Source organism: Carcharhinus amblyrhynchos, unplaced genomic scaffold (assembly GCF_965287045.1).
Source record: "Carcharhinus amblyrhynchos unplaced genomic scaffold, sCarAmb.v2.hapA scaffold_52, whole genome shotgun sequence".
Taxonomy (NCBI): Eukaryota; Metazoa; Chordata; class Chondrichthyes; order Carcharhiniformes; family Carcharhinidae; genus Carcharhinus; species Carcharhinus amblyrhynchos.
In genome coordinates, this window is record NW_027649793.1 from 226,540 (window position 1) to 254,149 (window position 27,610).

Consider the following 27,610-nt stretch of genomic DNA (forward strand, 5'->3'; position numbering starts at 1 on the left):
CTATCCACTTTGGTAGGAAAAATACAAAGGCAATTTATTAGTGACCTGGGTGTCCTAATGCATGAATTGCAAAAAAACCTCAGATGCACATATAGTAGATCATAAGGAAAGCAAATGGAATATTTATATTTATTGTTAAAGGAATATAACAAAAGTCTTGCTGCCATTGCACAAAGCATTTGTGTGACCTCACTTAGAATATTGTGTACAGTTTCGTCCCCTTGAGGAGGGATGGAATTGCATTGGAGGTGGTTCAGAAAAGGTTCACAAGCTTGATTCTGGAGATGAAGGTTTTGGCTTATGATGAGAGGTTAGCCAGTTTAGGTCTATGCTCTCTGGAGCTGAGAAAAATGTGAGGAGATCTAACTGAGGTGTACAAGATGATGAGGGACATTAACAAAGCAGACTTAATGCAGATGTTTCCTTTTGTGGGGCAATTTAAACCAAAAGGTGATAGTTTTAAGATACAGGGTGGCGGATTTAAAAGACAGAAGAGGAGAAGTTACAGGGGTGATTCCCCCACTGCAACACAAACGTATTTTGGAGGGTTGGGTCATGAGATGCATGTGTTAGCCATTTTGTGGGTTCCCCATGAGCCTTGTGCCCCATGCATATCTCCCAACCAGAGACCCGGAACACGCTGAAAACTGGCATGCCTCTGATTTGCATCATTACCATACTTTAGCATGCCATTATCGGGAACGACAGTCTCCACCCACGTTAGCATCTCCCACCTCTTTGACATGATGTCACACCCCAGGAACAAGTGCAGCCGCTATTTCCCCTCCAAACCGACCTCGGCCCACAAACCATCACATGACCCTTCCCCAGCCTCTCTCATCCCACCACCATATCCCCCAGAAACATCCAAACCTGTTAATGTGCCTGGGCTGGCAGTGGTTGTGTGTCTTGGTTGAAAGCTGGAGGATGATGACCACTCGCTGTTGTGCACACTGGGATGCTCTCTCTGGAGCCATTCAAGCCTGATTCCTAACCTTTACTCCGAATGTACGCTGCCACCCTGGCCCATGTAGCTGCAAGGGCTGGGGACATATGTTTGTTGGGCAATCAGGGGGTAGGGGTGGGGGTAGGGGGTGGGGCTCTGCTGCTCCCTGGACATTGGGAATCCCAGCAATGGCAGCGAAGCCTAGAGCCCGGGCCTCCTGCTGGCCCAAATCGAAGTTTATGTACTGCCCTGCCTGGACAAACAGGCAAACATATCTGTGCACGGAGGCTTGGGAGATCCCAATGCGGCCACCACTGGGTGCCTGAGATGAGCCAAAAGTGTAAAATTCAAGGCATCCGTCACCTTTACGTCCACAGGAAGCGGGTGGCCACCCCTCCCCTGAGGTACCAGGCTTGCGAACACCTTGCACCAAGAGTCTGGTGGATGTTGGGGAAGGTATGGCAGGTACTCTCTAACATGCAGCTGAGTCTCCAAGGGACAACAGACAGCACCTCTATGCAAAGGAATGGGGACCACTCAGCACTTTGCGAGTGGACGGGTGGCCTTCAACCGTGCCCTCTTAGTGAACTACAACTTTCTAACTTAGTGCGGTCTCCTGCTTCTCCTTGCTGTTATCCCAGGATGCACATTGGAGGTTGTGTCCAGTTGTGATGCACGCCCCGTTCCTGTGATGCCCTTGGCGGATGTCCGCTGTGTGGCCGGGACCTGGAGGGCCCCAGCTGCCCAGCAGATCTGTTCCTCCAGCTGGCCCTGAGATGCCCCGGTGTGAGGAAGGGGGAAATCAGAAGGTCTCGGGACGCCCAGGATCTCCCGGGTGGAAGGCCCAGCATGACCAAACCCCAGCCGTAGCCAACAGTTTCACCCACACGCTCCCAACACATTGGCTAAGGAAACCTGTGCCTCCTGGATGCTGCCCACACCCTCGCTCGTGGCCTGCTGTGTCTCCAGGTGGTCACAATCCTTGCAATGTTGGCCTGGTTCACACGCTGTGTCAGCACCACCTCCTGCACCAGCACTCTGTTGGACTCCCCTAAACTGCCTTGCAGTCGCAGCATGGTTGCTGACAGACCTTCCACAACCCTCCGTGTTTCCTGATGCATCGCCACCAGCCTTGGACACGAAGCTCGGCATCTGGCTTGGGGACAGCTGAATCCTCGCCTCTGGCTGACCTCTATGTGCCCGAGCCCTAGGATGAGCATCAGTGTCTGTGATGTGCTCACCAGATAGTGACTCAGAAGCCTCAACACTAAAGCTACCCACTGTGGTGATAGTCTCTGTATTCGTCGGTTGTGTGGTAGATGCCGGTGCCGTTTCAGTGGTGCTGTCCTCAGAAGATTCTTCAAAGTCTCCCTCCAAGGTATTCTCCAGGGGGATCGTGGGCAGTTTGCTCCAGAACAGCGGAAGTGGGGGTGGTGGTGGGATCACCAATACCCAAAGGGCCAGGTTCCCCTGGGTCCAAAACTGCAAACAAAACACACATTAGGGGAAGGAAGGTCAAACATTCAAAACAGCATCACACTTATTTCAAAGAGGACTTACGTTGTGGGCTATGCTTATGCTCACTTGCAAACTGAATGCCGACCTGGCTGTCCGTCAGCATTCTGGATAAACTATCTCCCCCTGCCAACTCCACGGTACGCTCTTCAACGCTGGTCAGCTGCTGCAGGTCAGGCACATGATCACCGCTCTGTGCCCTCACGTAGCAGTTATGCTTTTCTGCTGTAGGAGCATGAGGTGTCTCGCAAGCATTAATATATTCAAATGCATGGTGTGTAATGTGTGCCTGTGTCTCGGGAGTTTTGTGCTGGCAGTTGAGGGGAAGAGGGTCACCACTGAAGGGTGCTCCTTGAGGGGTGAGGGGAAGGGGTTAGATTCTGTTCCTGGGGGAAGGGGGCCTTGTTGAATGCTCGCACAGGGTTTGAGATCTGTGCCAAGAAAGTGCGGAGTTCCATGTGGGATGCTCACTCACCCTTGCTGCTCAAAGAAGGTTGTACAGTTTTTTCTGCCCCTGCCGGCCAGAGCACAGTGTCAGGCTCCAGGCATTCACCACTTCTGCCACCTCCTCCCACAATGCCATGGTGACTGCACCCCTTGGACGAGGCACCTGGCTGGGGAAGAGCGACTGAATTCTCTCCTCCATGGCATCAAGCAGGCGCTCTTGGTCGGCCTCAGTGAATCTTGGGGCTGATTTCTTCAAATATATCTTTGTGGTGTGATTAGTTGTGTGTCCATTCCTGCAGTTTATATACAGCTCTTGGGGGGTGGCGGTTGCAGGGACTTTGGCCAGTCAAGGGACAGTTGGCAACAAATCCTTGTGAGAAATTTTGAAGGCTGCTTTCAATTGAACGTTATGCGTCCCTCGGGGTGCTGATTGGCTGCCATTCAATAAGCCGCTGTGTCCTGGGGGAGGTGCAATACTCAGAGCTCCGAATTAATAAGCTGCTGTGTTCAGGGCAGGTGCAATACTGAGGACTCCCATTCAAGAGAGGGAATGCTCGCAAGCTGGGGTTGTGTATGGTAGCACAACGCAAGTTCTCTGCAGGGCAGCAGTGAGGTCAGCATGTTCAAGGGGTGGGGTATCCACATTATCCAGATCCGTGGGGCATGGGGTGAGTAGGTAGCAATGTCAGTGCGAGGGGAGGGGTGGGGGGGGGCAGGGTGTGCAGTGATGTCTGTACAGCGGGGGTGGGGGGGGGGTATCGATGTCTGTCAGGAAGGGGCAGCAATGTCTGTGTGGTGGGGGAGGGATGTCACTCTGGGGGTGGGGGAGGTGGTGCAGCAAAGTCAGTAGCGGGTGGGGTTGCCAATGATAAGGCCGGTGATGTCTGCATGGAGATTGTCTCTGCGGGGGAACTGGTTTCGGGGCCACCGATGAGGCCAGCAATATCTGTGGGGGTGGGAGGGTGTTGTGGGGAGCAGCAGTGTTTGTAGGGGGGCTGTGGGGGCAGGCAATGTCTGAGGGGGTTGGAGGGCAGTGCTGGGAGATCTTTTCAGTGATCTCCCAGAGATGTGCACATGCACAGATTCCCGCTCATCTTACAGATTTCAGGCTGTTTGGTGTGAGTATGCTGTGCCCCACAGCATTTAATGATATTCATCATTGTGATTCCTGCAATGCACTGAATGTGGGAGATTCGGGTCTGAAGTTGCACTGAACAGACAGTTGTGGTTTAAACCAGTTTTCCCACCAGTTCCCTCACAGTCATCGCAGGCCTCATCGCTGACCCCTGAAACCATCCCACAGACATGATCGGGACAGATTTTTAATTAGTTTGGCATTGAAGGGGCAGGAAAGTGGAGTTGAGGCTCAGACAAGATTAACCAGGATTGTATTAAATGGCGGAGCAGGTTCGAGAGGCTAAATGGCCTACTCCTGGTCCTAATTCTTATGATTTATACTCTTAGTAAATAACAGGGATTTCAAATTAGATCCAAGAACTAAAACATGATTGTTCCTATTCTGGACACTATCAAATATTAAGGTTTCATCCAAGATCGTAACAAATTTAGGGTTTGGTCTGGTCTGGTATTGTACCAAGAGAAAATGCAGAATTCTAGGGTACAGAGGGAGCTGGATGTCCTGGTGCATAAATCAGAAAACGTTAGTCTGCAGGTCCAGCAAGTAATTAGGAATATAAAGAGGACGTTAGTATCTATTGCAAAGATATCCAGGTATAAAAATATGCAATTGTTCCTGCAGGGGCACAGGACCTTAGTGAGACCATATCTGGAGTAATGAGTACTATTTCTATCCCCTTCTAAGATCATGAGACCATAAGATATGGGAACAGATGGAGGCCATTTGGCCTATCAAGTCTGCTCTGCCATTTAATGTTACCATAACTGATCAAACAGAGGCATTTTCTCCTCACCTATGTCTTAAATGGGTGACCCCTTACTCTGAGATTATGCCCTCTTATCCTAGACTCTGCCACAAGGGGAAACAATGCCTTAGTGTCTGTCCTGTCAAGCCTGCAGAGAATTATATAGGTCTGAATAAAGTCCCCTCTCAATCTTCTAAACTCCAATGAGTACAGGTCCAACTCACTTACCCTCTCCTCATGAGAAAATGTCTCCATACCTGGAATCAATCTAGTGAACCTTCTCCGGACTGCCTCCAATGCCAGTATATCTTTCCTTAGATAAGGGGACCAGAATTGCTGTTGTCTAACTCGTGCCTTGTATAGATCGCCCTATTTTTATACTCCATTCCCTTTTAAGTAAAGATGAACATTCCACTTGTCTTTCCTAATACCTGCTGAACTTGCATACTAGCTTTTTGTAATCAATGCATGAGGACCTAGAAATCCCTCTGAGCTGCAGCTTTCTGCAGTCCTTCTCCATGTAAATAATATTCAGCTTCTTTATTCTTCCTATCAATGTGCATAACTTCACATTTTCTTACGTGATATTTCATCTGCCAAATGTTTGTCACACAGCAAACCTGTCTGTTTGTAGACTCTTTGGGGATGACATTACCATTATACCCCACCAGCTGATGGGCGGAGTGAGCTGGTAAGATTGCCAGAGAGCTGAGAAGTCAGGTTCACACCCGGTTTCTCACCTCACGCGATCTTACCGGCACCGGGCATCAGGCTCGATAAATCTTGCACCTGGAACGGATGCAAGGTTGAATGTATTATTTAAATTTATTGTAATACTAATTTAAACAGAATAAGCAAGCCTGGGATAGAATTATCTGGGATCACTTGCCTGTGTGGCCACACTCCAGTGAGGATCATGTATTGTCCCCCATCAATCTCTCCTTCTTACCTCAGTATTTTCCACTATCTCTCTCGCTACTTCACACAATCAATCTCTCTGCCAAGCACTTACCTTTCCCTCCCACTCTCTATCCCCATTCTCCATCCACTCTCCCAGTCGGCCCCTTCCCATGCTCTTATTCATTTTCACATACATTCTCCTCCTGCCCCTCCTCTTCAAAGAACAGTAAGATCAATAGGTTACATTGGGAGAGCCATTTGAAGAGCAGGTGGGTGGGGAGGGGGTGTTTCAGGAAGAGGAGAGACAGATGGAGAGGTTAAAAGAACTCTGCTCGCCCCCAGCCCAGCAACACGTACTACCCCCATTCCCCACCACAGCTCCCCAGCAACTCACACTCCCCCTTACACGGTCCCCGAACAAAGCACGCTCCCCATACCCCCACACTACCCACATTCCATCACAGAACTCACCAACACACACTTCCCACATTCCCCAACCCACAGACCCGCAGCAACACACACTCCTTATACCTCCCCAGTACCCCTGCAATGCACACTCACCACATTACCCCCCTACAGCTCCCCAGCAAAACATACTCCCCACATCGCCACCCCGTCACAAGACAACCAGCAACACAGCTATCCTCATTTCCCCTCCACTCACAAACACAAACCTTGAATCCATGCAGTCCAGGCCTGAAACAGCACTTCTTAACAAATTCTGAGGCTACAGCCCTGCCATTTCAGGGCGTTTCCAGCCCATTCCCCGCCAGCAACAGCCCTTGCTGCTGCCAGCACTAGGACCCAGATTCAGCAATAAGACCCAAGATCAGCACTCAGACTTGGGTCAGCGTTGAGAATCCAAAGTCGAACCCCGTGAACAGCATCAGCCTCTCACCGCACTACAAAATGCAACCTGTACAGCATGAAACAACCTCCAGCAACACAGAGCCATTCGAAACCTGACACTTACCTCCTCACTCACCCTCTCTGCTCTCTGAATGCGACTGGTGTTTTCCTCATTCATTCTAACTGCAGCAAATAGCTGGGATGACTCAGAGTGAATTTTGTTAACTACATTGTGATGAATACAAATGATGCAAATTGATGCTTCACCCATTTTGTGCAGGCTCCCGATTGTGCCAATTTTTTTGGTGGTAAAATGGGAATGGATACAAAAATGGGCTCCATTCCAGCTGGTCATATCATGCCAGATTTTATGACACTTTTCCAGCACAAAACGGCCACAATGAGGTTGTTAAATTCTGCCCATACGCTCCACATCTTCATATTGTTCTCTTACAGCCTGCCATCAATATCTGCCACCCAGTTGCTGTCTATACACTGTATCTAAAACCTTCAGGCTCTGACTTGCCCTCTCCCTCATGTTGCTCTCATTCTCTCTCTTCACCCTCCTGCTCCCTCTGGTTGCTGCTCTGTTTTCCCTCTGCCCATTTCAGTGCTCCATCTCCTTCTCTTCCTCCTCCCTTTCTCTCCCTTCATCCTCACATCTCCTTTCTGCTCTCTTCCCACTCGTCTCCCCTCCCTCTGTTCCATGCACCCATCATATTTCTGCTGTTTTTCCCCTCCCCCTCACAAACCTCTCTCCTCTCTTCCTCACTCCTCACACTCTCTCCCCTCCCCACCCCCTCTCTCTAAATCACTGACTGTGTTATTTTAACTTTCCCCCAGCTCCAGCCTCTCTGACTCTGGATCCGAGCACAGCGAATCCCCAGCTCATCCTGTCTGAGGACCGGACCAGTGTGAGATTCGGAGACAAACGGCAGCCGCTCCCTGACACCCCGGAGAGGTTTGATTACTGGCCCTTTGTCCTGGGATCAGAGGGATTCACATCAGGGAGACATTACTGGGAGGTGGAGGTTGGGGAGAAGACAGAGTGGTTTCTGGGAGTGGCCCGAGAGTCTGTGAAGAGGAAAGGGAAAATCTCCCCGAGACCTGAGTCCGGATTCTGGATGGTGAGGCTGAGACCCGGAAGAGGTTATTTTGCCTTCACCTCCCCCTCACCGACCCGCCTCACCCCGAGTGTGAATCCCCGGAAGATCGGGGTTTTCCTGGACTATGAGGGTGGACAGGTGTCATTTTACAATGCGGACAACATGTCCCATCTCCACACTTTCACCCACACTTTCACTGAGAGAATCTTTCCCATCTTCTTTCCGGGATGGAATAACAACGGGGAAAACTCGGCGCCGCTGACAATCTGCGGGATTAAAGGTCTCTAACAGATCCATCCCATAATTTCACACCGTCTCCCTGCCTCCTGCCAGCTGTAAACTGATGGAACCTGTTCATATTGTGGTTATTATATAGAATTATAATTTACATTGGGGGCTCCATGATTACATTTCTAAAATGATTCTTCAAATAAAACAATCTGAGAACCGCTGGAATAGAAACAGTTTTTCTCAAAGATTCCACAGTTCATCATTAAATCCAAGAAGCAGAAACTCAACATGTTGTTTGTGTCTGTCACTGAGTGAGGGAGGCGGGATTCCGGGGAATGGAAAAGCCGATTGGCCGGAGCTCCTGTCACTCTGAGTGAGGGAGGCGGGTTTCCAGATTCTTGGAAGGTGATTGGTTAGAATCCCGTCACTCTGAGCGGGGAAGACAGGTTTCCGGAGAGTCTGAAAACCTATTGGTCAGACTGCTGTCATTCAGAGCGAAGGGCTGCCCTCCTGCGGAATGGGGAAGCGGATTGGCTGCAGTGCCTTTCATTCAGCTGAAGAGGCGGGCTTCCTGGGTCTCGGAAACGGATTCGTCAGAGCTCCTGTCACTCACAGTGTGGGAGGCGGGTTTGAGCGGAATTGAGAAGCCGATTGGCCGGTGTGGCGTTATTTACATTGAGGGAGGCGGGGAATATGAAAGCTCATTGGCGGTTCCGCCTGTTCATCAGAGGAGAAGAGGGTATTTTTCGGCAAACAGAAAGCGATTGGTCAGAGCTCCTTTCACTTACACAGAGGGAGGCGGATATCATGAAACTTGATCCGCCTGTCATTCTGGGGGAAGTGGAGGGGTAGAGTGGTGTGGAAGGGGGGAGAGGAGAAGGAGAGGGGGAGGAGGGGGGAGGGGGAGGAGGCTCTTCACTCTCACCTCTCACCCCTCACACACTCTCCACCCCACCCTCACACACTCTTCCTTCTCACCCCCACACACTCTGCATCCTCACCCTTCACACACTCTCCAACCACCCTCACACACTCCTCATCTCCGCCCCTCACACACTCTGCACCCCACTCCTCACCTCTCACACACACTCCGTCCCCACCTCTCACACACTCTCCACCCTCACCCCTCACACTGAGTGTGTTCAGAGTGAACCCCTTATAAAACATTGTTCCGACCTCAACTCGAGTATTGTGGCAAATTCTGGGCATCGCAGCTCCGAGCGTGTGAAGGCATCGGGTAGCGTGTAGAAAAAGATTTGTGAAATGGGTCCATCAATGAGAGTGTGTGAGCTTCCATTAGGAATGAGCATTCCATCCACTAAAACTTTTACCCTGATTCTCTGTGTCTCCACAAGTGCTGCCCGAGCTGCTGAGTATTCGCAAAATTTTCTGTTTGAATACACATTGGGAAGTAGTATTTAGCTCTAAGATTGATAGGGCTGTAAACCTGTATAGATGAGTTCAGACTATCTCACTGCTGTGCTCTCCTGCAACTCACGTTGCTTTCCTTTGACAGCGTACCTGGCTCTTTCCTGATACTACACGCGGTTGCTTCCTTGTTCTCCTTTCATGGGCCCCCCTGAGGCATTGAATAAATCGTCCACATTTCAACGAAACCACAATTAAATACACTTTTGTTGAATGCCAGAGAAGACGAGAATTTTTAATGTAACCAGCTGCCGTCCTCCGGCCGCTCCGGCCCGATTGCTGCTGTGAAAAAGGTTTGTTTTGTTCTTTTTTGTTTTCAGAAACCACACTGTCCATATCAAATCTGTGTCGATGCAAATTTGCAACCTCTTCTGATCCGCAGCGGCCAAATCAGCCTAAAGCCCGGAGATAAATATGCGTATTTTTAATATACGTGCTTATTAAAAGTTTGTTAACTCAAATTATTTTTATACAGAAGGAAAACCTTTATGACTATATCTAGATTTTGGGTTTGTATAATAAAACATATTGTTTTAACTCTCATAAAATCTGGTTCTGATATAATTTGTAGTCATGCATATCGAGTGTCCTATCGAGGCAGAAGTGGAAATTCAAGATTTTATGTAGCTAAGAATTACAGACAGCCTCAACAAGAATTATATCGAGTTTAATGTAATTAAAGAAGGGTGAAGGGACTCCACAAATATCCCAGTCATCGGTGATGGGAGAGCTCAGAACATCAGTGCAAAAGACAAAGTGAAGCATTTGCAACAACCTTCAGTCAGAAGCGTCAAACTTGGCCTCGCCCTGAGATCCACAACACCACATAAGCCAGGTTTCAGCCAATATTATTCACTTCACATGTCATCATAAAATGACTGAAGGACTGAAGGCAGCTATGGAGTATTATAGTACAGAACCATTCAAAAGATATGGATTAGAAAGAGCCCATTCAGCCCATCTTGTCTGTGCCGGCCAAACAGACAGAGGAAAAAAAACTAGCCACTCATTTTAATCCAATTTCCCAGCACCTAGTCCATTGCCCTGCAGGTACAGCACTTCAGATGCAGATTGTCGAATCATATGGTCTTAGAATTTTACGCACAGGAAAAGGCCCTTTGACAATTGTGTCTGCGCCGACCATCAAGCACCTATCCATTCTAATCCCACTTTCCAGCACTTGGTCAGTCGCCTTGCATGCTATGGCGTTCGAGTACTCATCTAAATGCTTGTACTCGTTAGAGTTTAGAAGAATGAGGGGAGATCTCATTGAGACGTATAAGATGATGAATGGGATGGATAGGACAGAGGTGGAGAGACTCTTCCCGCTCAAAAAAGACAGTAGGACTAGGGGGCACAGCCTCAAGATAAAGGGGAGGCGGTTTAGAACGGAGTTGAGGAGGAACTTCTTCACTCAAAGGGTGGTGAATCTCTGGAATTCTCTGCCCGTTGAAGTGGTGGAGGCTGCCTCGCTAAATATTTTTAAGAAGCGGGTTGATGGGTTTTTGATAAGAGAGGGGATTAAGGGTTATGGGGAGAGGGCGGGAAAGTGGAACTGAGCCACGACAGATCAGCCATGATCTTATTGAATGGCGGGGCAGGCTCGAAGGGCTGGATGGCCTACTCCTGCTCCTATTTCTTATGTTCTTAAATGTTTTGCGGGTTCCACCCTCGATCACCATTTCATGTCGTGAGTTCCAGGTTCTCACCATCCCCCGGGTGCAAAGGTTTTTTCCTAAAATCCCCTCTAAAGCTCCTGCCCTGACCTTAAACCTATGCCCCTGGCTATTGATCACTCTACTAAGGTGGGGCGGGAATGAAGTTTCGTCCTATCTACCGTATACACGACTGTCATAATTGTGCACACCTCGACCAGCTCCCCACCCCAAGCAGGCACCTCCCAGCTTTCTGTGCTGTAAGGGACAAAAACAGACTCTCCAACCCGTCTTCACAGCTGCAATGCCCCAGCACAGGCAACAACCTGGCGAATCTCCTCTGCTTCCTTCCTAGTGTGTGTGATGATGGATAGAATTCCACGTCCCCTTTTTCCTGAGGAACAGGAGGAAGCTGTTGGTATTTCTTATGGATTCTAGATGGGATTGATGTAAACTCTAGTGAATTGGACCTCAGGTGAATAAATCGAGGGACAAATTAGTCACGATTGAATGAAAATTCGGGGGAGAAAACGATGAATTAGAGAATGGCTAAAGAACAAAAATAGGATATTTTGCCCCATATTTGGGGTGAGGGTGAAGTGTATGTGAGGGGTGGGGTGGACAGAGTGTGAGGGGTGGGGTGGAGAGTGCCTGAGGGGTAAGGGTGAAGAGTATGTGTGCGGTGGGGGGGGGGGAACTAGGGAGTTTCTCGGTGTTGGGGGAAGATTGTGTGAGGGGTGGGGTGGAGAGTGTGTGAGGGCTGAGGGTGAGGAGTGTGTGAGAGGTGGGAATGAATAATGTGTGAGGGGTGGGGGTGGAGAGTGTGTGAGGGGTGGGGACTAGGGAGTGTCTCGATGTGGGCGGGGGGTGGTGGTTGGTGGGGGGGAGTCTTCTGCTCGTAGGAAGAGGGTGTGTCTTAAATGAAGCGGATGGGTTGAGACTCTGTGAACTCAAGTCTTTCATTGTTACAAAGCGCATTGCTGCCACCTGCTGACAGAATCTCGCTGCTGCAGGAAAGAATTCCCCATTGAAAACGGCCCAAAAAGTGGGGACTGTCTTTGAATTTGACGGTCCAGTCCCACGCGATGGGCCTTAAGCCCTTTCTCCGTGTTGGGTCATTCTCGGATTCTTACGTAGTCTTGGACGTTATTCTGATCAAATCCACATCGTGAAAATTGATTTCATTCGATCCTATTCTTTGATTAAATGTCCCAAGATCATCATTGGGAAAGCGAAGCGAAAGAATCCCACATTAATATTAAAGGACTGCAAAGGGCTGATGCTGGGAGGATGTTTCCCCTAGCTGTGGAGAATTGAACAAGGAACCTCATCAGCAATGACAGTAATGTTCCTGCAGTGGAAATTCAGAGGCCGAAATTAATGCTCACGCGTCCTGAGTTCAAATCCTACAACAGCAGCTGGAGAATTTTAATCAATTCTTTCAATAAATCTGGAATAAAGAGCTAGTCTCTGTAATAATGACAATGATAGAATGAGGCTGTCCTCCAAGGAAGGAAATCTGCCGTCCTTACCAGGTCAGGCCAGTCTGTCCAGAGAACTGTTGTTTACTTGTCTCTCCGAAATGACCCAGAAAACCACTTGGTTATATCAAACGGCGGTGGGAAAGCCAAACAAGATTAAATCAATAGCAATTAACTGACATTCACCGAATCTTCAGATGTGGCAAAGGCAGATTCTGCTCAGACAACGCATCAGAGACCCTCGCACTGACATTTCGGGATTTGTGCCAAATTCGGGAGATCTTCCCCGCTGACTGGTCATTGGGGAATTGTGATTGGTGCTGAACACTGTGTAATTATCAGCGAACATCTTCATTCCTGACCCTATGTTGGATGGAAGGTCATTGATGAAGTAACTGAAGATGGTTGAGTTTCGTACAAAAGAAATGCAATCGCCCGATCGTGTCTCTGAACCTTCCTCGCTTCTTGGGCCGTTTTCAATGGTGAATTCTTTCCTGCAGCACCCACATTCTGTCAGCAGGTGGCAGCGGGGCGCTTTGTAACAATAAAAGACTTGAGTTCACGCAGGGTCTCAACCCATCCCAGAAACTTACTGCACCGCAATGAATCATTCAGCGTCGCTCCAGCACCCTTCACAGTAAATTCCACAAGTATCCTCTGATAACGGCACTCATTGTAACAGCGGCAAGGTGGCAGAGTGGTTAGTACTGCTGCCTCACAGCGCCAGGAAGCCGTGTTTAATTCCGGCCTCGTGTCACTGTCTGTGTGGAGTTTGCACATTCTCCCTGTGTCTGCGTGGGTTTCAGGGGAGCAAGTTGTTTTATTATTATTCATTCGCGGGACATGGGCGTCGCTGGCTGGCCAGCATTTATTGTCCATCTCTCGTTGCCCTTGGAAAGATGGTAGTGAGCTGCCTTCTTAAATCGCTGCAATCCATGTTCTGTGGGTTGACCCACAATGCCGTTAGGTAGGGAGTGGCAGGATTTTGACCCATCAACTGTGAAAGAATGGCCATATATTTCCAAGTCAGGATGGCGAGTGCCTTGGAGGGGAACTTTCAGGTGGTGGTGTTCCTATTTATCTGCTGCCCTTGACCTTCTAGATGGAAGTGGTCATGGTTTTGGAAGGTGCTGACTCAGGATCTTTGGTGAATTGCTGCAGTGCATCTTGTAATGGTACACACTGCTGCTACTGAGCGTCGGTGGTGGAGGGATTGAATGTTTGTAGATGTGGTGCCAATCAAGCAGGCTGCTTTGTCCTGGATGGTGTCAAGCTTCTTGAGTGTTGTTGGAGCTGCACCCATCCAGGCAAGTGGAGAGTATTCCATCTTGACTTGCGCCATGTAGATAGTGGATTGGCTCTGGGAAGTTAGGAGGTGAGTTACTCGCCGCAGTATTCCAAGCTTCTGACCTGCTTTGTAGTCACTGTGTTTATGAGTGAGTCCAGTTGAGCTTCTGGTCAAAGATGTTGACAGTCGGGTATTCAGTGATGGTTACACTATTGAATGTTTGGGCCGATGGTTAGAGTATCTCTTATTGGTAATTGCCGGGCACTTGTGTGGCGTGAATGTTATTTGCCACTTGTCAGCCCAAGCCTGGATGTTATCCAGATCTTATTGCATTTGAACATGGACTGCTTCAGTACCTGAGGAGTCACGAATGGTGCTGAACATTTTGCAATCATTGGCGAACATCCCTACATCTGACCTTATGACGGAGGGAAGGTCATTGATGAAGTAGCTGAAGATTCTTGGGCCGAGGACACTCCCCTGAGGGACTCCTGCAGAAATATCATGAGCTGACTTACTCTCCACAACCACAACCATCTTCCCACGGATCAGCAGCGAATTTGCCTCCTGCTACCCATTGATTGTAATTTCGCAAGGGCTCCTTGATGCCACACTCGGTCGAATGCGGCCTTGATGTCAAGTGCTGTCACTCTCACCTCACCCTCCAATTCAGCTCTTTTGTCCATGTTTGAACCAAGGTCAGGATAATGAGGTCAGGAGCTGAATGAACCTGGCAAAACCCAAACTGGGCGTCATTGAGCAGGTAATTAGGAACATAAGAACTTGGAGCAGGAGTCGGCCATCTAGCCCCTCGAGTCTGCTCCGCCATTCAATAAGATCATGGCTGATCTTTTCATGGACTCAGCTCCACATACCCGCCCGCTCACCATAACCCTTAATTCCTTTACTGTTCAAAATTTTATCTATCCTTGCCTTAAAAACATTCAATGAGGTAGCCTCAACTGCTTCACTGGGCAGGGAATTCCACAGATTCACAACTCTTTGCATGAAAAGTTCCTCCTCAACTCAGTCCTAAATCTGCTCCCCCTTATTTTGAGGCCATGCTCCCTAGTTCTAGTTTCACTCGCCAGTGGAAACAACTTCCCTGCTTCTCCCTTATCTATTCCCTTCATTAGCTTATACGTTTCTATAAGATCTCCCGTCATTCTTCTGAATTCCAATGAGTATAGCCCCAGTCTACTCAGTCTCTCCGCATAAGCCAATCCTCTCAACTCCGGAATCAACCTAGTGAATCACTTCTGCACCCCCTCCAGTGCCAGTATATCCTTTCTCAACTAAGGAGACCAAAACTATACACAGTACCCCAGGTGTGGCCTCACCAGCATCTCATACAACTGCAACATAACCTCATTGTTTTTAAACTCCAGCCCTCTAGCAATGAAGGACAAAATTCGATTTGCCTTCTTAATTACCTGCTGTAGTTGCAAACCAACTCCTTGTGATTCATGCAAAAGGACACCCTCTACACAGCAGAATGCTGCAATTTTTTTACCATTTAAAGAATAGTTCATTTTACAGTTATTCCTACCAAAATGGATGACCTCACACTTATCAATATTGTACTCCATCTGCCAGATCTTCGCCCACTCACTTCGACATCTAAATCTCTTTGCAGACTTTCTGCGTCCTCTGAGCTCTTTGCCCTGCCATTCATCTTAGTGTCATCTGCAAATTTTGACACACTACACTTGATCTCCACTCCAAATCATCTTTGTAAACCATAAACAATTGTGGTCCCAACACTGATCCCTGAGGCACACCACTAGTGCCTTATTGCTGAGCAAGTGCTGCTTGATAGCACTGTTGGTGACCCCTTCCATCAATTGACTGATGATCGAGAGTAGACTGATTGGGCAGTATTTGGCCGGGTTGGATTTGTCCTGCTTTTTGTGTATAGGACATACCTCGGCAATTCTCCACATTGTTGGGTAGGTGTCAGTGTTGTGACCATACTGGAAGAGCTTGGCTCGGGGAGCGACAAGTTCTGGAGCACAAGTCTTCAGTACTAATGTTGGAATGTTATCAGGCCCCATTGCATTTGCAGTATCCAGTGCCTCCAACTATTTCTTGATATCACGTGGAGTGAATCGAATTGGCTGGTGACTCGCATCTGAGATGCTGGGGACCAATGGAGGAGGCCGAGGTGGATCATCCAGTCCGCACTTCTGACCGAGGATTGCTGCAAATATCGTTGGTGCGATTGCTGCCTTATCGTCGGTGCAGGCTCGATGGGCCGAATGGCCTCCTTCTGCACCGATTCTATTCTATGATTCTATTCCTTATTAATATTGCAAAAAGAAGTGACCTATGAATTCACAATGAACAGTGCAGATATTCTCTACAGTAAGCACTGCAGCCAGTGAAGCGGGTTGCGTTGTTCTTCATGGTGCTGAATTTCATGTGTGCTGTTAGAGCTACGCTTTACCAGGTAAATGGACAGTATCACTTCACAATCCTGATTTGTGCCTTTTATAGGGGGGCAAACTTTGGCAGATGAGTTACCTACTGAAGTATTCCCAGCCTCCAAACCTGTCCAGCAGTTTATATATGATCCGCCCAACTCTGTTTCTGGTCAATGACACCACAGGTTGTTAATGGTGAGGGACTCAGTGCTGGCGATGCTGCTGAATAACAAGAGGCGTTGCTTAGATTCTCTCTTGTTGAAGATGTTCATTGCGTCATATTTAAGTTACATGAATGTTACTCACCACTGATCATCCCAATTCAGGGTGTTGTCCAGTTCTTGCCGCATGCAGACACAGAATGTTTCAGTCGCTGAGGAGCTGCGATTGGAACTGAGCACTTCGCAATCATCACTTCACTAATATCGGAGAGAAGCTCAGTGAAACTCCCCGCCTGGTGTCTGGAAGCCATGGGGAGTTTCAGCACTTTCTCATTCAAATTGCTGAGGTCACATTTCTGTGGGTGAATCCCGCCCCTGTTCTGTTCAGCTCCCTGCAGTGTGACTGTATTTACCCTGCAGTGAGTGAAAGTTATATATCAGACATTAATAGACCCAACCCTTAATATATCATAAAATACAGGAAGCATTCAACAGATCAGGCAGCATCAATAGAGAGAGCAACACAATTCACTTTTCAAATCGATCGCCTTTCATCGGAACTGGAATATTTTACAGAGTAAATAATTTCTCAGCAAGGACAGTGTGGGGGGAAAGGGCGGAGAATAACAACAGGGAAAGTTCTATGAAATGGTGCAGGACAGGAGAGGTTAAATGTCTAAAGGTGTAACGGTACAAAGTAAAAGAGAATGGGGAATGGGACTGGTGAAGAAGCATAAGGTGGTTCCAGAGCAGTGTTAATGGTTACAGCAGAATGGTAACGGTGGTTAGAATCTGAAGTTCCTGAATTCAATGCTGAGGCTGAAAGGCTGGAAAGGGCAGAATGGGAATATTCCTAATTCCTGTCAGGAACAACTAACACTGCATTACCAGAGCTGTGCATAAGCGGCTGTTGGAAAGGAAGATGTGTCGATGTCCTTTTAGAAACGAATACAGCTGTTAACAGTGAACTCAGTAAATTAAGATTACTAATTATTTAAGAATACACTTTAGATGGAACATATCGGGATCATAGTTGATTTTATGCTGTTCAGTGACTCTATGATCCCCTGTGAAGTCTAACGAGGTCCATGGAGAGAGTTCAGTGTCCAACATTTCATCCGGCAGAATGAATCCTATTGCGATTTTCACCAGCTGAACCGACAAACCAGGAGTGCAGTAGATTGGAGTTGACTTGTACAAGTCAGAATCTAGATGCCAAGGCTGACAGAGACCGTGTTCAGATCCTGATTTCCCCAGTCACTTGCTCTCCACTATTACTGTTGTTAAATCCTTGTGTTAGCACAACAATTTATATTTAAATATTTTTATTGCGGATTTCAAAGCCAACTAATTCTAGCAGCATAGATTGAATTATTGCAGAATTTCAGTCTGTAAATCCATCTCGTCGAATGGTGAGCTCATTTTTTTTTCAGACAAAAAACAAACTCCATATACAACCTGTGCGGTGTAAAATCATGTTGTAATCCAAGTCTCCCTATCAATGTACCAACTCTCTCTCCCTCAACCACTCCATGTGACGGCGACTTCCACATTCTCCCCATTCTCTGTGTGAAGAAACTCCGCCCAATATTGGAGGAGAGATTCCACTTCAAATGTTCCCTCATCAGTTCAAAGCAAATTACTGCGGATGTTGGAATCTGACGAACAGACATCCAGACTGGAAACGTTAGTTCTGTTCTCTCTCCACAGATGCTGTCAGACCTGCTGAGATTTTCCAGCATTTTCTGTTTTTGCTCCGTCATCAGTTGATGTTTCTCTGGGTCAGGATCCCCGGGAGGGATTCAGAAACATTTATAAAACCGCAAGCTATTCTTTCGAAAATGAACCAAACTTCACAGATCGAAACCTCTAAATATTTTCCCGGTAGCTTTTCAGTAAATTTCTCTTTGGCATTTATAGTATTTGATGTTTTCATGTGAGCGGCTGCAGCCATGAACACAATTCAGTTTCTGGATCTGGATCTGACTCCGAGTTTCACCAGGGTGGTTTCAATCGGCAGCGAGTTCAGACAGAAGAGGAATGTAATGGAATCTCGATCCCGCTCATCTCTCCCTCCTTTCTCCCTCAAGCTCTCCCCCTTTCCACTGTCAACATTCCCGTGAGCCCAACCCCACCTCACCACCCCCGCTAGCCCCCTCCCCACCCCGCGACAGGGCTCAATGATTCCCCGCCGTTATCCTTTAGACCGCGCGAGTTTTTATCTCCAGTGTGAAAGTGGTGAGGACATGGCCCGCTCTGGAATAATAATTCCCTGAGTGCTGCAGTGAACGTCACCGGGAAGTAGCTGAACTGAGGATGTGCGGCAGTAACACCGAAACTGAAAGCGGTTTGAATCAGGAAGTGCTGAGTGTGAACATGGCTTCCAGACAACAGCTCCAGAGTTTGACCGAGGAGGCAATTTGTCCCATTTGTCTCGATTTCTTCACTGATCCGGTAATACTGGAATGTGGACACAACTTCTGCCGCTCCTGTATCACCCAGAGTTGGGAAAAGAAGGAGGTAAACTCCTGCCCGGAATGTAGAGAGGAGTTTCCAGAAAAAAACCTCAGGGTAAATCGGGCCTTAGCGAATCTGGCCGAGAAAGCTCGACAATTAAAGCTGAATCCGAAAGAGAAGGAAAGTAAACTTCACTGTGAGAAACATCAGGAAGAACTGAAGCTGTTTTGTGAAACTGACAAGAAATTGATCTGTTACACTTGTGTAGTTTCGCGGGATCACAAATCCCACAACTTCCTGCCCATTGATGAAGCTGTTGAAATCTACAAGGTAAATGGAAAATATTTTATAAGATGATAATTTTATCACATTTTGAACATCCAGCACTTTCATTCTGTGATTTTTTTTCTCCCAATCCCAGGATCAGCTGAAATCTTCCTTAGACTCTCTCACAGAGAAGAAATTGGCTGTTCTAGAAACAGAACAGAAACAGAAAGGAAAAATTTCTGAAGTTAGGGTAAGGTCTCTCTGTGTTGATTTTCTGGGATCTCGGTTCGTTTTGTTCCCTTTATCGCGGGAGATTAATTGTGTCTCACATTTCATTGGGTAGGAACAGTCGAGCAGTCTGCAGACCCACATCACATCCGAGTTCACTAAAATGCACCAGATTCTCACTGAGAAAGAGCAGCGATTACTCAGAGAGCTCAGGGAAGAAGAGGAAAGGATTCTAGAACCAATGGAGAGAAACCTTCGAAAGATTCAGGAGAATTTAAATTCTATTGAGGAGAAACTCTCAAAGTTGCAGAAACAGATGGAGCAAAAAGACGATCTGATATTTCTGAAGGTGAGGGAATATATTGTGGCTCAGTTCAGGGAAACTTCACACAGTCACTAAATAACTTATGGTAACTGTGAAATTAATATAGAATTTACTGAAAATACTAACCAAATTAAACAGAATTTTGTGTCCCTTCCTGAACTGTTCTCCTGCTGTCTCTGAACTAACGGCTCCCACACTGTCTGCAGTTTCCTGGGAATATCTGAAACCTTCTGAGAATGAGTCTTGATCGTCACACTTGCCTTGTGATTACTTCTGTGTTTCCCGAGTTCAATTTTCTCCTGGAACTCCCATTGTAATCCAGTTCCAGTTCCATGTTGTGAGTGTATGGGTGTGTCTGGTACGGTGTGTGAGAGTCACTATGTCTGTGAGCGGGGCTGATGTTCAATTCCAGTTCATTTGACTCTCCACAATCTTCCTTCCAAAATGCATCACTTTACATTTCCGTATGAAATCTCATCTGCTCTGAGTCTCCTCATTTCACCAGCCTGTCTAACTGCTCCTGAAATCTGTTACTGTCACCCTCACTGTTCCTGATTCATTTCTTTCAGGAGGAAGCTTGTCGGGAGAAAAGGTAGGACATGTTCTTTACTGAAATCCACTGTTTATTAAAATAAAATGTCATTTTCGTTTATTTATTGGTTGTTGTCACAACATTAAATGACCTGTCATTGGGCCATGGAAATTCAGTGTGTAGTTCAGGTACCAGAGTTTTAAAAAACTGCCTTTATTACAATGATTTTACATAACTGCTACAATATTGTAATAAATAACCGGGAAGTGTAATTAATACAATCTGGTTCCCGGGCCGGAAGTGATCGCTTGCCCGATGTTGGCTGTTAGTGTCTGTGACCTTCCCACTGACCCTGAGAGAACCGCACAGTCCATGTTTCCAAGGAGTGGGTCACCCATGTCCCTGCATGGAGCCTGACCAACCCGAGAAGGTCTCACATTAAAGGGGGAACCGATTCTATTTTTATCCTAAATACAAACTGGCTCTGTGCCCTTAACAACCACAGTAGTAAAGACCTGTATTCATATAGCACCTTTATTGTAAGTTAATATCATAAAGAGTTTCACAGGAGCGTTATAAACTAAACTGACACAGAGCCAAATAAGGAAATATTAATCCGGATGACAGAGGTGGATTTCAGAAGGACAAAAGAGAAACAGAGAGAGAGGATCAGGGAGGGAATTCCACAGCTCAGGATCTCGGCAGCTCAAGGTCCAGCTCTCAATGGGGGAATGACCAAAATCAGAGATGTTCAAGGTGTCGGAAGTAGAGGAGAACAGGATTCTGGGAGAGTTGTGGGGCCCAGGGATTGCAGAATTGGATATTCAGCTTTGGGATGTTTTCAGCCTTTGTCTTTGTTCTACAAACTTTGTCTATAATACACCAAGTGGACAGGCGGGCAGGCTAAATGTTCATCACTTTCTGCAGTGTGTGATGGCTGTTATCAGATTTTGAACCTTTTTCAGGGCATCGCTGTTTCCATTCTCTGCCTTAGAATTTATAAGTTATCCATTTTTTAATTTAAAAAAAATAAGATTATCATTTCACTTTGGATATTTTCTTTCTTTTTTTAACATTTACAGGATTAGTGATGGTGAGCGCACATTCTCAGTATTTGATGCCGCCCTGTCTATCAGGAAGTTCAAATACCTTTCTCAGTGCACAGCGTGGAGAGAAATGATGAAACCCACTATTCCCGGTAAAGATCTTATATTCTTATATTTCCTGATTACTAATACAGTTGTGAAGAAACTAAACAGACTTTAAGATCCCAGATTCACATTTCCACTTGTTAATCCCTAGAGTCTCCCGTACTCATATTTATCTTTCTGTGGGTTCCCCTGGTTAAGTGTCTGAACACAGTAAGAAGTCTCACAACACCAGGTTAACGTCCAACAAGTTTATTTGGTAGCAAAAGCCACTAGCTTTCAGAGGGCTCCTCCTTCATCAGGTGAGTGAGATTTAAGTTCACAAACAGGGCATAAAAAGATACAAACTCAATTTACAAAATACTGGTTGGAATGCAAGTCTTAACAAGTAATCAATTTTTAAAGTTACAGACAATGTGAGTGGAGAAAGGGTAAAGCGCAAGTTAAAGAGATGTTTATTGTCTTCAGCCAGGACAGTTAGTGAGATTTTGCATGCCCACACAAGTTGTGGCAGTTACAGATAGTGTGACATAAACCCAAGATCCCGATTGAGGCCATCCTCATGTGTGTGGAACTTGGCTATCAGTCTCTGCTCAGCGACTCTGCGTTGTCGTGTGTCATGAAGGCTGCCTTGGAGAACGCTTACCCGAAGATCAGAGGCCGAATGCCCGTGACCACTGAAGTGTTCCCCAACAGGAAGAGAACACTCTTGCCCGGTGATTGTCGAGCGATGTTCATTCATCCGTTGTTGTAGCATCTGCATGGTCTCCCCAATGTACCATGCCTCAAGACATCCTTTCCTGCAGCATATCAGGTAGACAACATTGGCCGAGTTGCAAGTGTAGTTGGGGGATGGTGTTTTCATGTGACATGATGGCATCCGTGTCGATGATCCAGTCCGTCTTGCAGAGGTTGCTTTGGCAGGGTTGTGTGCTGTCGAGGTCACTGTTCTCCTGAAGGCTGGGTAGTTTGCTGCACACAATGATCTGTTTGAGGTTGTGTGGTTGTTTGAAGGCAAAAAGTGGGGGTGTGAGGGTGGCCTTGGTGAGATGTTCGTCTTCATCAATGACATGTTGAAGGCTCCGGAAAAGATGTCATAGCTTCTCCACTCTGGCGAAGTACTGGTCAATGAAGGGCGCTCTGTCCACCGTGTCCAAAGTCTGAAGGGTCTGAAGCCATCAGCACTGTATGTCAAAGAAGTGAAGGGATCTGTATAACCAGAGGAATAGAGCACCAATCTCAGGATGTGAAATAGAATTGCTCTAGGATTTTGGACTGGTCTCTTTGATATTCTGGGAAATTTTTTTAAATCATCATTTATCAGGAAGGCATACAGACATTCGAGAACAAGTAATGAGCAGTAGATAATCTGTTTGGTGGAATTGGATGACCCAGCAGTGCTGACAGCAAACTATATGCCACATCCAGCTTCATGATGAGAATGGTAAAAGACCCCAAGCTGCACAATGCTTTTAGCAGCTCAGTTGACAGGGTGCTGCACAGATACACCTAATCAAGGCCAGGCAGATCCGCCTGTTCAGGCATAGAATTGCTGTTTCATCCTGAGTTTTCACAGTCAGATTGAGTGCTCTCCAGCAGGTATAGAGTTTATGCTTTATTTATACAGAGCATCGGTGAGAGCAGAACATGAGCACTGTTTAAAAGAAAACACCAATTGATTCCTACTCTCGTGTTTTCTGTCCATTTATCTGTTATTATTCCATCAAATTTCTAGTGCACGAAGTTGTTCACTAATCTCTTGTGTGGTCTTAATTGAAAACTTACTGAAAATCTAAATACTCTACATCCATCAGCTTTAGTTCCACTATTCTGCTAATTGCATTTTGCACAGTGGCACAGTGGTTAGCACTGCTGACTCACAGCACCAAGGACCCGGGTTTAATTTTGCACTGGATTCCCTTTCATGGGTCAATCTTGACTGTGCCCAAACTTACCATTATTTTTTACCACATTCTTTGTTAAGGATTCTTGCATTTTCTCTCCTACTGATGTCAGTAATCAATCTGTCATTGCCCATATTCTCTCCCCTTCCTCTGTGACCCTTGCTCAATAAAAGTATTTCAGACTTAAAATATGGTGGCACGGTAGCACAGTGGTTAGCATCGCTGCCTCACAGCGGCAGGGACCCAGGTTCAATTCTGGCCACAGGTCACTATCTGTGTGGAATTTGCACATTCTGCCTGTGTCTGTGTGGATTTCCTCTGGGAGCTGTGGTTTCCCCCCGCACTCCAAAGATGTGCAGGTTAGATGGATTGGCCATGTTAAATTGCCCCTTAGTATCATGGAGATTAACAGGCTAAATAAGTAGGGTTACAGGGATAGTTGTTGATGCAGACTTGATGGGCCAAATGGCTTCCTTCTGCACTGTAAGGATTAAAATTAATAATTGAACCAGCATCCACCACTTTTTGAGGAAAAGGGTTCCAAACATTCACCTCTCTCTACATATAGAATTGTTTTCTAACATCTCTCCTGAACAACTTGGTTCCAACTTTTAGATTAAGGCCCCTGGTTCTAGGCCTTCAACTAGTGGAAATAGTTTATCCTTATCCACCCTGACCTTCCCTGTGAATATTTTGTAGACTTCTATTAAATCACCCCTCAACATTCTGAATGCAAGAAAATAAAGGCCAAATTTTTCTAATCTCTCCTCGTAACTAAACCCTTGAAGCCAAGGTATCATTCTTGTAAACCTGCTTGGAACTTCCTCCATGGTCAAATCTTCCTTCTTAAGATATGATGTCCATACTCTCAGTGAGGTCTAACTAAGGTTTTAGACAACTGAAGGGGAAACTTTTGACAAATTTGCTTGAGTTCTTCAAAAATGTAACAAGCAAAGTGGATACTGATGATCCTGTAGATGTAGTATAACTGGAGTTCCAGAAAGTATTTGATAAGGTGCCACACAAATGGTTCGTTCATCATGGGATGAGGGATAATTTATTATTTTTGATAGAACATTGGCAAACAAACAGATAGCAGAAAGTCAGGATAAATGGGTGCTTTTTGAGTTGGCTAGATGTAACTTTTGGGGTGCCCAAGGGTTCAGCCCTCGGACCCCAACTCTTTATAATCTACATTAATCACTGCATACAGGGAATAGTGGATACTACAGCCAAACTTTCAGATGACACTAAAATAGATGGAAAAGTAAGTTGTGATAACAAAAGAAGAAATTTATAAATGGGTAAGGAGAGTTTAAGTGAATAGGACAAAATTTGGCAGATGAGATTAAAGTGAATAAGTGTGAGGTTATCCATTTTGATAGGAAAAATACAAAGGCAAATGATTAGCGACCTGGGTGTCCTCATGCACAAATGGCAAAAAAACTCGGATGAAGGTATAGCAGGTAATAAGGAAAGCAAATGGAATCTTCATATTTATTGTTAAAGGTATAGAACATAACAGTAGTGAAGTGTTATTGCTATTGTGTAAAGCATTTGTGAGACTGCACTTGTGTACAGTTTTCGTGCCCTTTCTTGAGGAGGGATGGAATTGCATTGGAGCTGGTTCAGAGAAGGTTCCCTAGCTTGATTCTGGAGATGAAGGGTTTGTCTTATGAAGAGAGGTTAGCCAGTGTAGGCCGATTCTCTCTGGAGCTGAGAAAAATGTGAGGAGGTATAATTGAGGTATGGAAGATGCTAAGGGGCATTGACAAAGCAGATTCAGAGCAGATGTTTCCTCTTGCGGGGCGATTTAAACCAAAAGCTGACAGTTTTAAGATATGGGGTGGCAGATATAAAACACAGACGAGGAGAAATTATGGGGGCGATTCTCCCTTTGCAATGTGCTCGTTTTTTGGTGGGTCGGGTTGGGAGATGCATGAGTCGAACTTTTCGCAGGTTCCCCAGAGTGTTTACGACCCGCACGCATCCCCTAACCGGGAAAAAATGGGCCACCGGGAGAGCACGGAAAACTGTCCAACCACTGATTTCCATCACTTACCATACTTTGGAATGCCATTATCGGGATCAACATGACAATCTCCACCCAGGTTAGCATCTCCCACCTCTTTGGTGTGATGTCGTGTGATGTCAAACAGAAGGCGTTTGACAAGGTACCTCACAAGAGGTTATTGCAGAAGGTCAGGGGACATGGAGTTGGGGGTAGGGTGTTAGCGTGGATAGAGGATTGGTTGTCAAATAGGAGGCAGAGAGTGGGGGTCAATGGGTGCTATTCGGATTGGCGGTTGGTGACTAGTGGGGTGCCCCAGGGGTCGGTGCTGGGGCCTCAGCTATTTACCATTTATATAGATGATCTGGAGGAGGGAACCGAGTGCAGGGTGTCGAAATTTGCTGATGACACCAAGATTGGGGGAAAGGCAAATTGTGCGGAGGGTGTGGAGAGTCTGCAGAAGGATCTAGATAGGCTGGGCGAATGGGCCAGGAAATGGCAAATGGAATTTAATGTTGGCAAGTGTGAGGTGGTCCACTTTGGTAGGAAGAATGGTAGGAAGGACTATTACTTACGTGGCGAAAAACTGCAGCAGGCGACGGTGCAGAGGGACCTCGGGGTCCTTGTGCATGAGTCGCAAAAACCCAGCTTGCAGGTGCAGCAGGTGGTCAGGAAGGCGAATGGGATGCTGGCCTTCATAGCGAGGGGGATTGAATATAAAAGTGGGGAGGTCTTGCTGCAGCTGTATAGGGCATTGGTGAGGCCGCAGCTGGAGTACTGTGTGCAGTTTTGGGCGCCGCACCTGCGCAAGGATATTTTGGCCCTGGAGGGAGTGCAGAGGAGGTTTACTAGGCTGATACCGGAGTTGAGGGGATTGAGCTATGAGGAGAGGCTGAATAAACTAGGCTTGTACTCGTTAGAGTTTAGAAGAATGAGGGGAGATCTCATTGAGACGTATAAGATGATGAATGGGATGGATAGGATAGAGGTGGAGAGACTCTTCCCGCTCAAAAAAGACAGTAGGACTAGGGGGCACAGCCTCAAGATAAAGGGGAGGCAGTTTAGAACGGAGTTGAGGAGGAACTTCTTCACTCAAAGGGTGGTGAATCTCTGGAATTCTCTGCCCGTTGAAGTGGTGGAGGCTGCCTCGCTAAATATTTTTAAGAAGCGGGTTGATGGGTTCTTGATAAGAGAGGGGATTAAGGGTTATGGGGAGAGGGCGGGAAAGTGGAACTGAGCCACAACAGATCAGCCATGATCTTATTGAATGGCGGGGCAGGCTCGAAGGGCTAGATGGCCTACTCCTGCTCCTATTTCTTATGTTCTTATGTTCTTATGTCACTTTGACACAAATCAGAGTAGATATATAAAAGACACAACCTGGTGTGGCAGCCTTGAACTGGCGTCAGGAGGTAAGTGCAGTGTGCAGAGTGCGAGGGACGTTGTAGGCAGGCCCTGGAGATGCTTGGTGGGCTTCTTCCTGCTGCCTTCAGATGTTGGTCTGTGATATCTGGGTTGCGGGCAGGGGTGCTTCTATTTTCTCAGGGTGAGGGTCCCTGAAGGAATCCTGCTCAGCCTTTCCCTCCAGAGCACTGTGCAGTGGCATTGTCTTGCTGTGGGCTATGGTCAGGGGTTACACTGAGTGTTGGGAGAGGAGTGCACCATGTGCTGACTGAGGCCTAACTAGATGAAGCATTTACTGCTCCAGGCTTGTGTGCCGAGGTTCAGACATGGACTGCAAAGAATATGCTGTCACTGGGCACACATCTGCTAATGATTTGCTTTCTGTCCCGGCCCTTTACTGTTTGTAATATATATAAATGATTTGGAAGAAAATGTAACTGGTTTGATGAGTAAGTTTACAGATAACACAAAAGTTAGTGGATTTGCAGATATCGATGAGGACCATCAGAGGATACAGCAGGATATAGATCAGTTGGAGACTTGGACAGAGATGGCAGGTGGTGTTTAATCTGGAGAAAGGAGAGGTCATGCATTTCAGAAGGTCTAATCCAGACAACAAACATACACTAAATGGCAGATTCCTTCAGAGTATTGATAGGCAAAGGGATCTGGGTGTACAGGTACACAGGTCACTAAAAGTGGCAATGCAGATGGAGAAGATAGTCAAGAAGGCATAAGGCATGCTTGCCTTCATCGGCTGGGAGATGAGTTTAAAAATTGGCAAGTCATGTTGCAGCTTTATAGAAGCTTAGTTAGGCTGCACAAGGAATATAGTGTTCTGGTCGCCACACTACCAAAAGGATGCGGAGGCTTTGGAGAGAGCACAGAAAAGATTTACCATGATGTTGCCTGGTATGAGGGCATTAGCTATGAGGAGAGGTTGGAGAAACTTGGTTTGTTCTCACTGGAACGACAGAGGTTGAGGGGCGACTGATAAAAGTTTATAAGATTATGAGAGGCA

At 46.8% G+C, this 27,610-nt stretch overlaps 1 protein-coding gene across 1 annotated transcript in view; it reads left to right on the forward strand.

Moving 5' to 3' along the window:
• The window catches only part of LOC145337545 (uncharacterized), a 93,656-nt gene that overhangs the window by 57,655 nt on the left and 8,391 nt on the right, over positions 1–27,610 (forward strand). Inside the window, exons 15-19 of the mRNA XM_080182336.1 lie at positions 18,599–19,100; positions 19,192–19,287; positions 19,381–19,614; positions 20,160–20,182; positions 21,205–21,320. Coding sequence (XP_080038462.1) covers positions 18,599–19,100; positions 19,192–19,287; positions 19,381–19,614; positions 20,160–20,182; positions 21,205–21,320 — 971 coding nt within the window. The remainder of the gene's footprint in view (positions 1–18,598; positions 19,101–19,191; positions 19,288–19,380; positions 19,615–20,159; positions 20,183–21,204; positions 21,321–27,610) is intronic.